At 44.3% G+C, this 15,384-nt stretch overlaps 1 protein-coding gene across 1 annotated transcript in view; it reads left to right on the top strand.

The window, feature by feature from the left end:
- Dipk2b (divergent protein kinase domain 2B) overlaps nt 1-14,715 on the top strand; it is a 44,386-nt gene extending 29,671 nt beyond the window's left edge. The window contains 3 exon segments of the mRNA XM_042683647.1: nt 10,881-11,054; nt 12,536-12,824; nt 14,191-14,715. Coding sequence (XP_042539581.1) covers nt 10,881-11,054; nt 12,536-12,824; nt 14,191-14,534 — 807 coding nt within the window. The 3' untranslated portion in view covers nt 14,535-14,715.
- Nucleotides 14,716-15,384: the final 669 nt, after the last annotated feature.

Genomic DNA, 15,384 nt, shown 5'->3' with positions numbered 1-15,384 from the left:
ATGGCTGTATATTCTGGCTCATAAGAGTACCAGTTCCTTGGAGATAAAGCCCTCTATTATTTATCTTTGTAATCTCTACTTTATATAAGGCATTTTACATATGTTTTGATAAACATTTGGTAAACCAATAATTTGCAACAACCTCAGAGGGAAAATGAGCAAGATTTCTACCCATGTGCATGGTTGGAGTAGGAGATTTGGGTTGGAGAAAGAGTTTCCAAAAGCTGGGCACTGGTGGCTCATGCCTGTAATCCTAGCTACCCAGGAGGCTGAGACTGGAGGATTGCAGTTCAAAGCCAGCCTGGGCAGGAAAGTTTGTGAGACTCTTATCTCCAATAAACTAATCAGAAAAAATGGGAAGTGGTGCTGTGGCTCAAGTGGTAGAGTGCTAGCTGTGAGCACAGAGAGGCTCAGGGACAGTGCCCAGGCCTTCAGTTCAACCTCAGAAAGAAAGAAAAGAAGGGAAAGAAAGAAAGAAAGAAAGAAAGAAAGAAAGAAGAAAGAAGAAGAAAGAAAGAAAGAAAGAAGAAAGAAGAAGAAAAGAAAGAAAGAAAGAAAGGAAGAAGGAAGGAAGGAAGGAAAGAAGGAGAGAAGGAGAGAAAGAGAGGAAGGAAGGAAGGAAGAAAGAAGAGAGAGAGAGACAGAAAGAGAGAGGGGAGAAAGAGAGAGAGAGGAAGGAAGGAAGGAAGGAAGGAAGGGAGAGGGGGATGGGAGGGAAGGAAAGAAGGAAGAAAAGGAAGGAAGGAAGGAAGGAAGGAAAGAAAGAAGGAAGGAAGGTGAGAGGGAGAGGGAGGGAAGGAAAGAAGGAAGAAAAGGAAGGAAGGAAGGATAGAAGAAGGAAAGAAGGAAAGAAGGAAGGAAGGAAGGAAGGAAGGGGGGTTTCCAATTTCTTTTTATTTTCCCTGCAATGCAGTTCCAAAAGGGCCATTGTTCCTAGTGACAGGCTTGGGTTTAAACTGCTAGTATTTCTTCTTCTTCTCTTCTTCTTCTTCTTCTTCTTCTTCTTCTTCTTCTTCTTCTTCTTCTTCTTCTTCTTCTTCTTCTTCTTCTTCTTCTTCCTCCTCCTCCTCCTCCTCCCCCTCCTCCTCCTCCCCCTCCTCCTCCTCCCCCTCCTCCTCCTCCTCCTCCTCCTCCTCCCCCTCCTCCTCCTTCCCCCTCCCCTCCTCCCCCCTTCTCCCCCTCCTCCCCCTCCCCCCTCCTCCCCCTCCTCCTCCTTCTTCTTCTTCTTTTGTCAGTAATGAGGCTTGAACTCTGGGCCTGGGCGCTGTCCCTGAATTCTTCAGCTCAAGGTAGACACTCTACCACTTTGAGCCACAGAGCCACTTCCAGTTTTCGGGTGGTTAATTGGAGATAAGAGTCTCATGGGGACTTTTCTGCCTGGCTGGCTTTGAACCCACAATCCTCATATCTCAGCCTCCTGAGTAGCTAGGATTACAGGTGTGAGCCACCTGCTCCTGGCTTAGTACTTCCTTCTTAGGAGAAAAACTCAGCTTTGCAGCTTCTCTCTCCAGTGCCTCTGTGGCTCTTTCTCACATCCAGGAAGCTACCTGCTTTCCTCTCTCTCCTGACCCTTCTACCACAAACAAAGATATGTGGTACCCTGTGAAGCCACCTTAGGTTCAGGCAGTGGAAGCAGTGGGGGCAGTGAATAGGGTGAGAACAAGGGTTAAGACTTGAACTAGGAAGAAGATACAGTGATAGAGCACTTGCCTTGCATTTGTGAGGCCCTGATTCCATTCCCAGCACCAAATGGAAAATTGACAATTCTGCTCCTGGGATTTTACCTGACTGATACAGATAACACATCCTCACCAGAAGGACCCAGGGGGTGGAGACAGAAGAGAAGAAACCTAACAACCCCTTCCCTAGGTCAAGATAAAAGTTTTCTTGACTATCAGAATTCTCTCTGGACTTTTGGGACCACAGTACCTTTGCACAGTAGAAGTTACTGAGCTCCTCTGGATTTTCCTACAAGCTTGGGTACATCGGTGACTTGTCAGAAGTGCTTAGCTTATCTTCTGATTTCTAAAATGAGAATGAAGGAAAGAGAAAACCAGCAGTCCATAGAAAGAAATTGCCCAAGGGAGAATTATGACCAGCTTTAGCATACCTGAATCAAAATGACAGACCATGAAATAATGTAGTTTACTCTGCATCAGCTGCCCTGTCTGCCTAAAACTATCAGCTGAATGGCCTGCCACAATGATTAGAGCTCATCTGCCAGGGTGAAAATCTTAGAGCAGCCTAAATGCTCCAGCAGCAAAGCCCCAAGGGTCCTGAGATGGAGGAAGATAAAGGTTCAAGTTGGAAGTGGGAGAAGAAATGAAAGTCTCTGAGAAAAAGAGAAAGCCAGCTACTGCTTGTACCAATAACATCATCCAAGATGTCAGCTCCCCATAGAAGTGTGGATCATGGTGGCTCCCAAGCTAGCCTCTGGGTGCCAAGTGTTTGCCAGAAAAAGATGCAAGGCCTATTGCTAGTGTCTCACACATTTAATTCTAGCTACTTGGGACACTAAGTTCTGAGCATCCTGTTCAAGGTCAGCCCAGGCAGGAAAGTCGGTGAGACTCCAACTAACCAGCAAAAAGCAAGAAGTGGGGCATGTCTCAAATGGTAGAGCACCAGTTTTAAATTTAAAAAGCCAGCCAAAAGCGTGAGTCTTTGATTTCAAGCCCCAGTACTACATTAAAGAAAGAAAGACACAGGAAAGTTAGAACAAGTAAGCCGGACCAGGGTTAATGATACATAGACATCATGTATGACATTGTGAGATATTCAGCAAAGATGGCCACCTACTTAACCATGACAAGGTGTGCTTCCAAAAGCAACCATTCACTTGCATCATAATCAGGGTTCAGTACTTGTAAGGATCAGAGACCAATTAAAGTCTAAAAGGTGGTTCAATGTCCTGGTGGCAAATCTATCCAGGTCTACTGGGAACCAGGAAGATGCAAGGCACCTCTTCAGTCCACCTCTGTCTCCAGAGCCACATTGTTTCTCATCTCTGTTTCTTTCTGGCTGGCTGTTTCATGAGAGGTGAGAAGACTGGTTCTCTCTGTATTAGTTATGTTCCCTGATTGTCCAGCATTGCCTGAGCAGAACATCAGACTCAGCCCCGCAGGAATCTGGGGTTGAGAAAGACATTGCAAGCAGGTATACTGCAGTTGATCAATGCATCAGTCATTCTGGCAATAAGGAGTTGCTTCTTCAGTACCTTGGAGGTGCCTACTCCCTACTAGAACTGGTCTTGGTTACAGAAGTGTGATTATGCAGTTTCTTTCTACAAGGCACCAAACAGCTGAGGAGAGATCCTGTGAGCACACAGCATAAAGCCTGCGTATATGGATTGCAGGAGAAAGAAGAAAAGGGGGACTAGAGACGTTAAGATATCTGCATGGAGGAGATGGGGTCTGAACTGGGAAAGAAAAGGAGGGAGGAAAAATGCCAATGACCCACCTTCCGCTAGGTGGGACAAAGACTGGAAGTGAGAATGCAGTGTGATTGTGGGAAGCAGTGTCTTGACTCACCATTATAGTATTGGAAAACAATGGGTAAACATTGTAAGAGCTGAGGTTGAGAGAGCAAAGCTAAAGTTCATTCTACAGGACGTTCATAGTCAGACTTGAGCATGCATCAGAGTCCTCAGAAACACACACACACACACACACACACACACACACACACACACACACACACACACACATATCAGACCTCAGGTCTGGGGCAGGATCTGGGTCTTTACTTTCCTAAAGAAAAATGGCTTGAAAACAACTGATCTTTCCATAAATGGCCTATGAATGGTATACAGGGTAGACAAGCAAGGATCCACATAGGGGTCTAGAAAAGCTCCAAAGCAAAGGGATGCTGGAGAACGCAAAGAAGGGAGGGCACATGCCAAAGATATGTCATCTACCAGAGGCCAGACTACATCCAGAGTTCCTAAAGAAAGGAGGGTGTATGAAATCCAGTTTCTGAACTTGAAGCATGGACTACTGGTCAGTACTGGAGAAAGCAGACCCACAAGGAGGCTGAGCCTACTTCCTACAATACTAGGAAGTAATAGGGCCTGGTCAAGGACTTAGGTAAATATAGGTTTGGATCCTATTACTATCTACAAAACCCTGAATATGTCACTCAGCTCTCTGGCACACAGAATCCTCATTGTGGGCTATCACAATGCCTTGCCTCCAGTAAGTGTGAGAATGAACATGGCAACACATATCAGGAACTCATGCAATAATGTTCACTATTGTTTTGGTTATCATCAAGTCGAAGCTCAATCTCCACACAGTTGACCCTCTCCGCACTCTCCTGAGCAGATACCGTGATTGTTATAGCAACCATCTTTTCAGGTTGCTTGAGGCAGTCCTAGTATATTGCCTGATGGGCTGGTTTTAAAAACAACCTACTTCACTCTTTAAAATAACCTGGTTCAGAAGGTAAGTCATCAGGACCTCTCCGTTATATATGAAGATACTGTGGCAGTTGCTAAGTGACAGAGCTGGGCTCCAAACCAGGTGGCTTGACTGTCCAGGACATGTTTGTAACTACATTATCACACTATCTCCTGAATGGGGAAAGTATGAATGCCTATATTTTTCTTTAGAAATCTGGGCTGAAGCACTGGCCACACATCCATGCAGAGACCTTTTCCCCAGGCCAGTGGAATACAAGATAGATTGAACAAGGGCTGGGAAGGTAGCTCAGTGGTAGAGCGCTTGCCTTGCATGCATGAGGCCCTGGGTTCAATTCCTCAGCACCACATAAGAAAAAAAGAAAAAAGCCGGAAGTGGTGCTGTGGCTCAAGTGGTAGAGCACTAGCCTTGAGCTGAAGAGCTGAGGGACAGCGCCCAGGCCCAGAGTTCAGGCCCCACGACCGGACCCCCCCCCCAAAAAAAGATAGATTGAACAAAACTTGGCAATCAGCTTGCAAAGATGAGTCACAGAGATGTGCCAGAAAGTTCTGGTAGAGGCAGGAAAGTACAAAGCATGTGAAACACTGTCTTTCGGGAGTGACTCTTCAATATTCTTCCCAGGCTACTGAAACAAAACTTCTCTCAACTTCTCTGCTCGTGACATAACATTCCATATCCCTCCAGAGCACCCAGAACCTAAAGAGAAGTTCTGCCCAAGCAAAGGATTTCACTGGAAGTGAGAAAGTGAAAAGACTGTTTTTTGGTGCCGGTACTAGGTCTTGGACTTGGACTCTAAGCTTATTCATTCAAGTCTGGCAAACTACCACTTGAATCAAATGTCCATGTCTAGCATTTTGTTGGTTAATTGGAGATAAGAATCACAGACTTTCCTGCCCAGGTTGGCTTCGAACTACAGTCTTCAGATATCAGTCTCCTGAGTAGTTAGGATTACAGGTATCAGTCCCCAGCACTGAGTTTCATAGAATCTTTTGCCTAAGCAAAAGACAGCACAGAGCAACGTGGAAGGTACCTGACCTAAACTTTCTGTATCTTGTAGATTTCAAAGCAAATGCAAAACGGTTGAGCAACTGTCTATATTATATCTTCCCTTCCTCTAGTACCTGTAGCAGTGGGCTAAGAGTGAATGCTGCCTGTTAAGTCATGTGACTAAGAGTTACAATGAATATTTTGGATCGTTAAGCTTTTTAAACTATTTCTCCAAAACCATCACCGTGGTGGCAGACAATCGTAAAGTGAAATTTAATACATCAAAAACACTCTGCATTTGTGTCTGGATTTCAGAAGAAAAATATAATCAAAAAGAACTTTGGGGAATGGGAGAAAATTCCTCTACTGGCGTAACAAAAGAACTGTAAATCCAGACACCAGTGGCACATGCCTGTAATCCTAGCCACTTGGGAGGCTGAGATTTAAGAATAGCTGTCCAAAGCCAGCCTGGGCAAAAATGTCAGTGAGACTACATCTACAAAATAAACAGTAAAATGTCCAGCTGGAGATGGAACTAAAATGGTAGAACACCAGCTGTAAGCAAGCAAGACAAAGAGAGCCCAAGGCCCTGAATTCAATAACCAATACCAGCACAAAAGAAAAAGAAAGGAGAGGAGAGGAGAGAAGAGGAGAGGAGAGGAAAGGAATAAAGAAAGAACTGTGAGATGTTTTTCTGAGTAATAAGTAAAATGGAACATCTCATGATATTTATTTGTTCGTTTGTTTGTTTATTTTGCCAGTCGTAGGGCTTGTACTCAGGGCCTGGAACCTGTCACTGAGCTTCTTTTGCTCAAGGCTGGTATTCTACCACTTGAGCCACAGTGTCACTTCTGGCTTTTTCTGTTTATGTGGTACTGAGGAATCAAACCCAGGGCTTCATGTATGTTAGGCAGTACTCTACCACTAAGCCACATTCCCAGAACATCTCATGATTTTGAATACAATGCAGCTTGAAGAAATCTTCAGAACATTTTGCATCTATTATCCATAACCATCAAGACAGCTATTGAATTGTCATTGTTGTAATTATGTCATACTGATTAACTATTATATATGATTAACCTTAGTGCTATTTTGCAAATATTTTAACAACTATTATATCATGAAAAAGTGTTCAGAGCTGGGTGCCAATGGCGCATGCCTGTAATCCTAACTACTCAAGAGACTGAGATCTGAGGATCCCAATTTGAAGCCAGCCTGGACAAAAAAGTCCGTAAGACTCTCATCTCCAACTAACCAGCAAAAAATCAGAAATGGAGCTGTGGCTCAAGTGATAGAGCAACAACTTTGAGTGAAAAAGCTCAGGGACAGTGTCCAGACCCTGAGTTCAAGCCCCCGGCTAGCACAAAGAAAAAAGTGTTCAGGTATGTTAACTAGAAAGTATGTATATTAGATACTACTAGAACTTGGGTACTAAGAGAGCTTGAGAACCAGTAAGTTTATTCATTCAAAGTAAAACTTTATGTACCTGAGAGAGTTCTCCCTCTGCTTTTCATACCTAACTGTTAAGGGCATTGTTACTCATGAAAAATGCTAATTTCTGACTTTAGAGAGAAAAAACATACTTCTGTTCTTAGATTCTCTGAGAACAGTTATATTTCCATCAGAACAAATGCTCAAATATGTCCAGTAGTGATCAATCTTTGTCTTTCTAGTAATAGCTGCTTCTGACAACCAAGTCATTCAAGTGGGTCAATTAGGATTTGGAAATGAGCTTGACCATAATGTGGCTCTCTAGAGGCCTGAGATGTTCAATGCTTCATACGAATATCACCCTCTTTGTGATTAATGTGAAGTCAGAAAAATGCCCCATCATTAACCTTTTAAAGGCCAACATTGAGTTTCATCAGATCTAAGACTTCTGATCCTAACCCACTGCCCTTCCCTCGTATTGCAAAATAAACCTATAATATTTTATCTATAAAAATAACCACATTTCTGTAAATCAGTGGGCTGCTTGGCTTCCCTGGGTATAAGGAACAAATAATCAGAGAACACAGTTTCTGGAAAATGAATTTGTGATCATGTCTTCTGTCTCAAACTTCTTTTCTGTTGCTACCATGAACATCACAGACCAATGTGTAATAAATATTTATTAAGCACAAGGTTCTAGAAGTCTGAGAGCTTGACACTCACATCTGGTGAGGGACTCTATGTTATTCCATGGTGAAAGCATCATGTGATGAGGCAGAGTAAGTGTGCTAGCTTACATGTCTCTTGAGCTCTTCTCTTTTTTTTTGTTAATCATGGGACTTGAACTCTGGTGCTGGGTGCTGTCCCTGAGCTCTTCAGCCCAAGGCACTCTACCACTTGAGCACAGTGTCACTTCTGGTTTTCTGGCGGTTAATTGGAGATAAGAGTCTCAGGGACTTTTCTGGCAGGGCTGGCTTTGAACCATGATCCTTAGATCTCAGCTTCCTGAATAGCTAGGATTACAGGTGTGAGCCACTGCACCAGGGACTTGAGCTCTTCTTAAAAGCTACTAATACCTTCATGTTGATCCCACCCTCTTGACCTCTTCTAATCCTGTCTCCCAAATGTTTCCCACTCCAAGTACCATTAACATATGTTTGGATTAAGTTTCCAACAATGAAGTGTTGAAGAACACATCCAAACCACAGCACCATGCCTGGTCCAGACCTTAGCATAGAATCTTCCAGGAACTGAGCTCATCTTTAGCACCTGTGATGCTGGTGCTAGAGCTTCTCTTTTTTTGACCTTCAAGCACTCTGGCTCCTGTCCTCTCTAGTTCCTCCTCTATCTGTACCCTACCAACTCTTTCCCAGATAGAGCAAAAAAATCTAAATCCAAAAAGAGAGTCCAAATAATTGGATTCACTTTGCACAACAACCAATTAGTTTTACACCAGTCACCCTATATCAGAGATCCATGCTGATGACAATGATGGGAAAAATCAAACATGCCATTTACTGAGTACAGAGCATGTGCTCTCACCAAGCCAGGCCTTCTTCCTGCATGATGCATGTAAACTGAGTCTTGCTTCAAGGCACAAAGAAGTGACCGTACAGTCAGCAAGAGAGCATTCCAACAATTTCTCCAGTTCTTCCACCATACTAAATTGGACTATTTCACAGCATTACTTCTGACATCTTTTTTTGTTGAAATGACCAAAAGGGTAATCATACTACCTTTCCCTGCCCTGATCCAACTTAAGAGGTCTCAGATGTTCTTGTCATTCTTCGGCCCTGGGACAGTTGATGCCTGTCCAGCAGCAATCTGTCACTCCTGTTTCTTTATGAAGCTGTCTGGAAGAGAATTTACCTTCTGAATTGCTCAGCTAGTTCTTTGACATCATTTGAGTAGTCTGCGACTCCATCTCTCCTCCAATCAGCTACGACTTCTTCTCTGCAACTCCATCTCTCCTCCAATCAGCTATGATTTCCTCCTGATAGATTCATTCCTTGATTTTTTTTTAATTTTTAAATTTAATTTAGAGATAGGATCTCATTACACTGCCCTGGATCCCTACTAATTGGGTCTGCAGTTTTGTGCCTACTCATTAGTTAATCCGTGCTTCTAAATTAACCTTTCTATAATAAGCATATTCCCTTTTAAGGGATAACTTTTATCAGTCAAAATCTCTCAAGAAGCCAGCCTCTGGTGGCTCACACCTGTAATCATAACTAGTCTAGAGGTTGAGATCTGAGGATCATGGCTTAAAGCCACCCTGAGCAGGAAAAGCCAGTGAGACTCTTATCTTCAGTTTAACAGCAAAAAGTGGGAAACTGGATGTGGCTCAAGTGGTAGAGTGCCAGCTTGTCTGAAAAAGCTAAAGGATAGTGCCCTAGGCCCTGAGTTCAAACTCTGGTATTTACACACACACACACACACACACACACACACACACACACACACACACACTTCAGTGCAAGATAACAGCTATCTGAAGAGTGATAGGGAAGCCATCACCAAATGTCCATACTATACCATCAAAAATGCACAACCATCTGTATTATGTCAAAATAAAGGAAGACGTCTGCCCAGGGACATCTTCCAGAGCTCCTAATGTAGAACAGCTAAATCACATCTAATTCCTTATCACCATGCTTACTGCCTATGTTCCTCAAACTTGCCTGGTAAAAAGAATGACTGGGACACCACTCAAAAACACAGAATTCTGGGCCCCTACTGGACCTCCATATCCAAAGTTTTTAAGTTGCAGCCTAAGGATATGTGTGTGTGTGTGTATGTGTGTGTGTGTGTGTGTGTGTGTGTGTGTGTGTGTGTGTGTGTATTACCCTATATATATATACTATATATGCATTGTGTATATGTGTATAAAAGAGAGGGGGAAGGGGCTTGAATTCAAGGCCAAGGCACTATCCCTGAGCTTATTCACTCTAGGCTGGTGCTCTATCACTTCAGCTACAGCTCCACTACTGGAATTTTTTGGTGCTTAATTAAAGATAAGAGTCTTACAAACTTTCCTGCCTGGGCTGCTTTCAAACTGAGATCCTCAGATCTCAGCCTCCTGAGCAGCTAAGATTACAGATGTGAGCCACCAGTGCCAAGCTGGGATTTATATTTTTATAGTACTCTGAAGGTTTCGACCATCAGTCAAGTTTAGAACACATTGCTCATTGTACAATCAATTTTTCTTCTCTCTTGGTCTCTCTCTGTCTCTGTCTGTCTATCTGTCTGTCTGTCTTCTGTCTCTCTCTTTCTCTCTATCTCACTCTCTCTCTGTCTTTCTTCTCACTAAATCTCTCTCTGCCTACTGGAGTATGGATATGAAAAAAGTTTGGGCACCCATAAGCAGCATGATCTTTGCCAAGCCTCTTCCCTTTCATAGGCCTTGTTCTTGTCTGGAAAATAGAATCGGCCTACTAGATCATCTGATAATTTGGTCCACTGTTTGCATTTGCCGGAGTAGGGTGCATGATTAATGTTATGCCTTCTACAAATTTTTTAAGGCTTTTTTCAGTCCATCATTTTTAATTTCCAGGGCATTCACTAGGGAAAGAAAGAACTAAAGTGCTGATAGAGAATGCCTGGGGAAAAAAGCCACAAGGATAAACTCTGACACTGAAAAGTTCCAGAATGTTAACTTCCTTCACCCAACTGTGGCAGGCCAACCATGTTCGCACGCTTTTCAGGCCTCAATGTCTGCCAATGGGTCACCTTTGAGTAACACACACCTGTAATGAATAGGCAGCTCCAAAGCCTGGACTCATCCTCATACTATGGTCCCCTATATGTGACATCTTCTACTTTTGCCCCCTCCCCAATTTCTACACCTCACCTAGGCTTTTTATTCCCCACCCAGGAGTTTCCCCTCCCTTCCTCCTGCCTACCACCCTCCCCCATCTCCTAGGGGTATCTCTCTTCTACTACCCACCTCCAACCATGACTTTTTCTCCAGCAGAACCTGTCTGTGCCCTCCACAAGAACTTAACATCCTTTCCCCCTCTGGGGATCTCTCTCACATGGCTGCAGGGCCTTCCCAGTCCTTTCCTGCGCTGCCCTTCACAAAGACTCCTGGACCGGGTGGTTCGGCGCTATGCTGAGGTAGCAGATGCTGGCAGCATTTTCATGGACCACTTCACCGACCGTGATAAGCTACGCCTTCTCTACACGCTGGCTGTCAATGCGCATCCCATCTTCCTACAGGTATTTGGTGACTCTCACAAGTCCTCCATGTTGGGGGCTACCTTGGACTCCCAGGTGTCCACCTTGGGCTGAGCTCTCTCCCCTTTTACTGCTTGCATGCCTGATAGTCACAAACCCCATGCTAGTACCTTTGTGGGTGTTCAGGAACTGTGTGATGGCTTTTGCCATGTGAAAGGGCTTTGAGTGCTGTCAAGGAAAGAGATTTGGAGTAGGAGGGGACAGCAGATGCCCACCCTGACTGAGGCAGCCCCAAAGGGCTTTGTGAAGGACAGCAATATTTTTTTCCTTGTGTGATTTCTTTTTTGTAAAATATTTTAATGGGCTTGGCATGTGGCTTAGTGATAGAGTGCTTGCCTAGCATGCAGGAAACCCTGGTTTCAATTCCTCAGTACCACATACATAGAAAAGGCTGGAGGTGGCACTGGGGTTCAATAGGTAGAGCACTAACCTTGAGCAAAAGAAGCTCTGGGACAGTGCCCAGGCCCTGAGTTCAAGCCCCAGGACTGGCAAAAAAAAACTGTTATTATAAAGGTGATGTACAGAGGGGTTACAGTTACTTGTCAAGCAATGAGTACAATTCTTTTTAGACAATATCACTCCTTCCCAGTATTTCCTTCCTGTCCCCTCTTACAAGTTGTAGAGTTCATTTTCAACATAATGTCTAGTGAATATTACTGCTATATTTGTTCATTCTTTGTAAGGAGGACAACTTTGATCTATATTTCAAGAAAATCAGTGGGATTGATTGAGTGGTTGATTAGTTGATTGAGTTCTGGTCCTGGGCCTTGAATTCCAGACCTGGACACTGTCCCTTAGCTTTTTTTTTCTTCAAGGCTGGTATTCTACCACTTAAGCCACATCTCTACTTCCAGCTATTTGGTGGCTAATGGCAGATAAGAGTCTCACAGACTTTCCTGCCTAGACTGGCTCAGATTTCAGCTTCCTTAGTAACTGATATTATAGGCATGAGCCACCAGCACCTGACTTGAACTGTTGTTTTTTTTTAAAAAACATTTTCAATAGCTCTTAAGTGGAGCCTATATTATTTCCCCCCCGCCCGAATCTTTAAGCAGTGGTATGTGTGAAATCTCAAAGACCAGTCATCATTTTGCAATGATACAACTCTCCAGCATATTCTCTGGAATCCTGAGTACTGCTGAAATCATGGCAGACCCATCAGCATTCTCATACTTCATTTGGAAACACTGTTGCAATACACTCCACTGCACAGAAATGAGAGCAGCATCCTTCCCAAATCTTTCCATGTGCAATAGAATTTTTTTTAATGGGGGAAGGGCAAGAGTATTGCCAGATTCAAGAGGAATAAAAAAGATGGAAAGACACTTTGCTGATGGGTTTGGAAACCAGGTGCCGTTGTAAGGTTGATTTTTTTTTTTCTGAGAGTTCTCAGTGAGAAGTAGAGAGCTGTCTCTGAGATTTTTCTCTGTCTTTCTCTAATGTCTGTTCCTCTGGCTTGACAGATCTTCCCCGGGGCGGAGGGATGGCCACTGCCCAAGTATCTGGGTTCCTGTGGCAGATTCTTTGTCAGCACCAGTACCAGACCCCTACAGGAATTCTACGGTGCACCCCCAGATGAGGCAGCTGACCTCGCCTACCAGCTCCTTGGTGTTCTGGAGTCTCTGAGAAGCAATGACTTGAATTATTTCTTCTACTTTACCCATGTTGATGCAGCCATGTTTGGCATCTTCAGCAATGGGCATCTGTTCATCCGGGATGCTAGTGCACTGGGCGTCATCGACAAGCAGGAAGGTACTCAGCATGGGCCTGGCTAAGCAGCTGTCAGTAGGGAGAAGTCAGGGTGACAGGAACTAAGAAGGGATGACCCAAAGTCACCCTGTTGGACCTTTCCAATCTCTGTGTGCCACTGTGAGAACAATTTGAGATGTGAAAAATGTCCCTCACCTACATTTCAATGTCTGCTCCAGACCCCATTTCCAAAGGGGAAGTAGATTTGACTTGGTCCGCAAGGGCAATGTCCACGGTGGCACAGTCAGAAGTGTACCCTAATTAAATCTGTGGGGCTCCAACACTCTCTCTCTCTCTCTCTCTCTCTCTCTCTCTCTCTCTCTCTCTCTCTCTCACACACACACACACACACACACACACACCCTCTGGGCCTATCTCCCCCTCAGAGTCTTTTTCATCAGATGCTTTTAGCTCTTCTCTGAAACTTAAATATCTGCCTGCTTCACTGGTACATTTTGTAATTCATGTTGGCACATTCGCTTTTTATAAAGCTTTCAAATGTAAAAGCATGGAACCAAACGAGGTGTATGAGTGAATCATGCTTCTCACTATGTGCAAAAGCTCGCTGGCTCTAGACTCCTCTAAACATTCCAGTTTCTCATGGTGAACACATTTTCTGAGCCCTATAATAGGAAAGAAGGTTTTCCTCCATCCTTCCTTTACTCCCTTCCTTCTTTCCTTCCCTCTTATCTTCCTTCCTTCTTCCTTCCTTCCTTCCTTTCTTATTTCTCTCAATGTCTATTATTTATCACTTATCTATCACCTATCATCTATCTGTCTATCTATCTATCTATCTATCTATCTATCTATCTATCTATCTATCTGACACTACCACATTTTAAACTCAGCCTCAGTCTTTGTAGGAAGGAATTGTACCACTTGAGACAAATCTCTAATCCTTTGTTTCTCATTTCTGATTTTGTTTATATAAAGAAATCTACAAGAATAAAAGAAGGAAACCATTCCTCATTTTCTGATTAGCTTTTATTAAGAAGATACAAATTGGAAGAAATAAGGCTGGTCCCAGAACATTCCAGATATGTAAATCAGCTCCATTTCCACCTGCTGAGTGCATAATCTGACTTTGAATACTCTGACTTTGGATTTTAACTGGTAAATGAAAGCACTTAGAACAGTTTCCTTGGTTGTCAAATTCAGTAATAATAGGATTAGTACAATCTGGATATGACCTCCATAATTCTAAGCTCAACCTCAGGTAGAGGTAAGAGGGTTTAACATGTTCTCAGAAGGGTCCATCGTGTTCTTGAGCCCTAAACCACTAAACCACTTGACCTAACAATTCTCATCGGTGGTGCCCTCCTCTGAAAACAGGTTGCAAAGTGTGTAATGTTGCCATTTCTTTTTCCAGGCAGCCAAGCAGCCCCCAGGGCAGGAGAGAATCAAGACATTTTTAGCTGCCTGGTTTCTGGTTGCCAGGCCCAGCTACTGCCCTCTTGCGACAACATCCCTGACAAGCAGAGTGTGGTGCTTGTATGCCAGCAATTGTTGCCTCAACTTCTCCAGGGGAAATTTCCCTCTCCGGTACAAGTGGAGATAGACTCTGCTCTTGCCCAGTGTGGACAGGGCATCCGCCCAGACTCAGAAGTCTTTGGGGCTGCCAGTCGACTGAAGGACATCTTGAGACCACTTAGAACCTGTGACCCTAGATTTGCCTACCACTACCCAGACTGCAAGTATAATGACAGGTTCTGAGGGGGTGGAGCCTCGCTGACCTGAGGGGACATTATGATTGGTGCTCTGTTTCCCAGTTGAGTGGTCTGCCAGACAAAATGAAGCGGCTCCATTTGAAACACTAAAGAACTGATGAACACTAACTGATGAACACTAGGGAAAGAAGTTGCCTGAGACTGAGCACTGAGCAATCACACTTCCCCCCCCCCCCCCCCCCCCCCCCCCCCCCCCCCCCCCCCCCGCCACACACATACATGCACTGGCAAGACATCATGGCAGAGCCCAGGGGCTGGCATCAGAAGATCCTGGAGTGGCTACTCACTGTCTGTCTTTGAGCCTTAATTTCCTCTGTTTTCTACTGGACTCTCATGAGGCTGACAGAATAGAGAGTTGTGAAGGGCCTAGGACACATGCTCACAACCTGCAGCTTAGCTGGTTACGAAGTATTTTTTAAAAGCATGCACAGGAATGGTGAATGAGAAAGGCATGCAAATCAGGAGGGTGATATGGAGGGAATACAGGGTGAAGATGAGGATCTGGAGGACTAAACACATTTACATTTCCAACAAGGAGGACTACTTTCTGCTCCTGCTTACCCTGCCACATTCCCCCACCATCATGGGGTGAGGGGATTGAAGACCCAGCGGATATGCCCACCAAGGCCTATTCTAGAGCCATGCTTCTGGGTAGGACTCCAGAAGCATCTCGCAGCATAGGAAGGAGAAGGGGGTAAGAGGAGACAGTGGCCAATGTCTTAGTCCAGGTCACATAAGAGGCAGGTATTAGCTGGGTGCTGGTGCCTCAAACCTGTAATCCCAGCTGCTCAGGAAGCTGAGATCTGAGGATCACAGTTCAAAGCCAGCCCCGGCAG

Source organism: Dipodomys spectabilis, unplaced genomic scaffold, assembly GCF_019054845.1.
Source record: "Dipodomys spectabilis isolate Male_0828 unplaced genomic scaffold, ASM1905484v1 ptg000082l, whole genome shotgun sequence".
Classification (NCBI taxonomy): Eukaryota; Metazoa; Chordata; class Mammalia; order Rodentia; family Heteromyidae; genus Dipodomys; species Dipodomys spectabilis.
The sequence above is the reverse complement of the archived record's forward strand: the minus strand, read 5'-3'. Positions and strand labels throughout refer to the sequence as shown.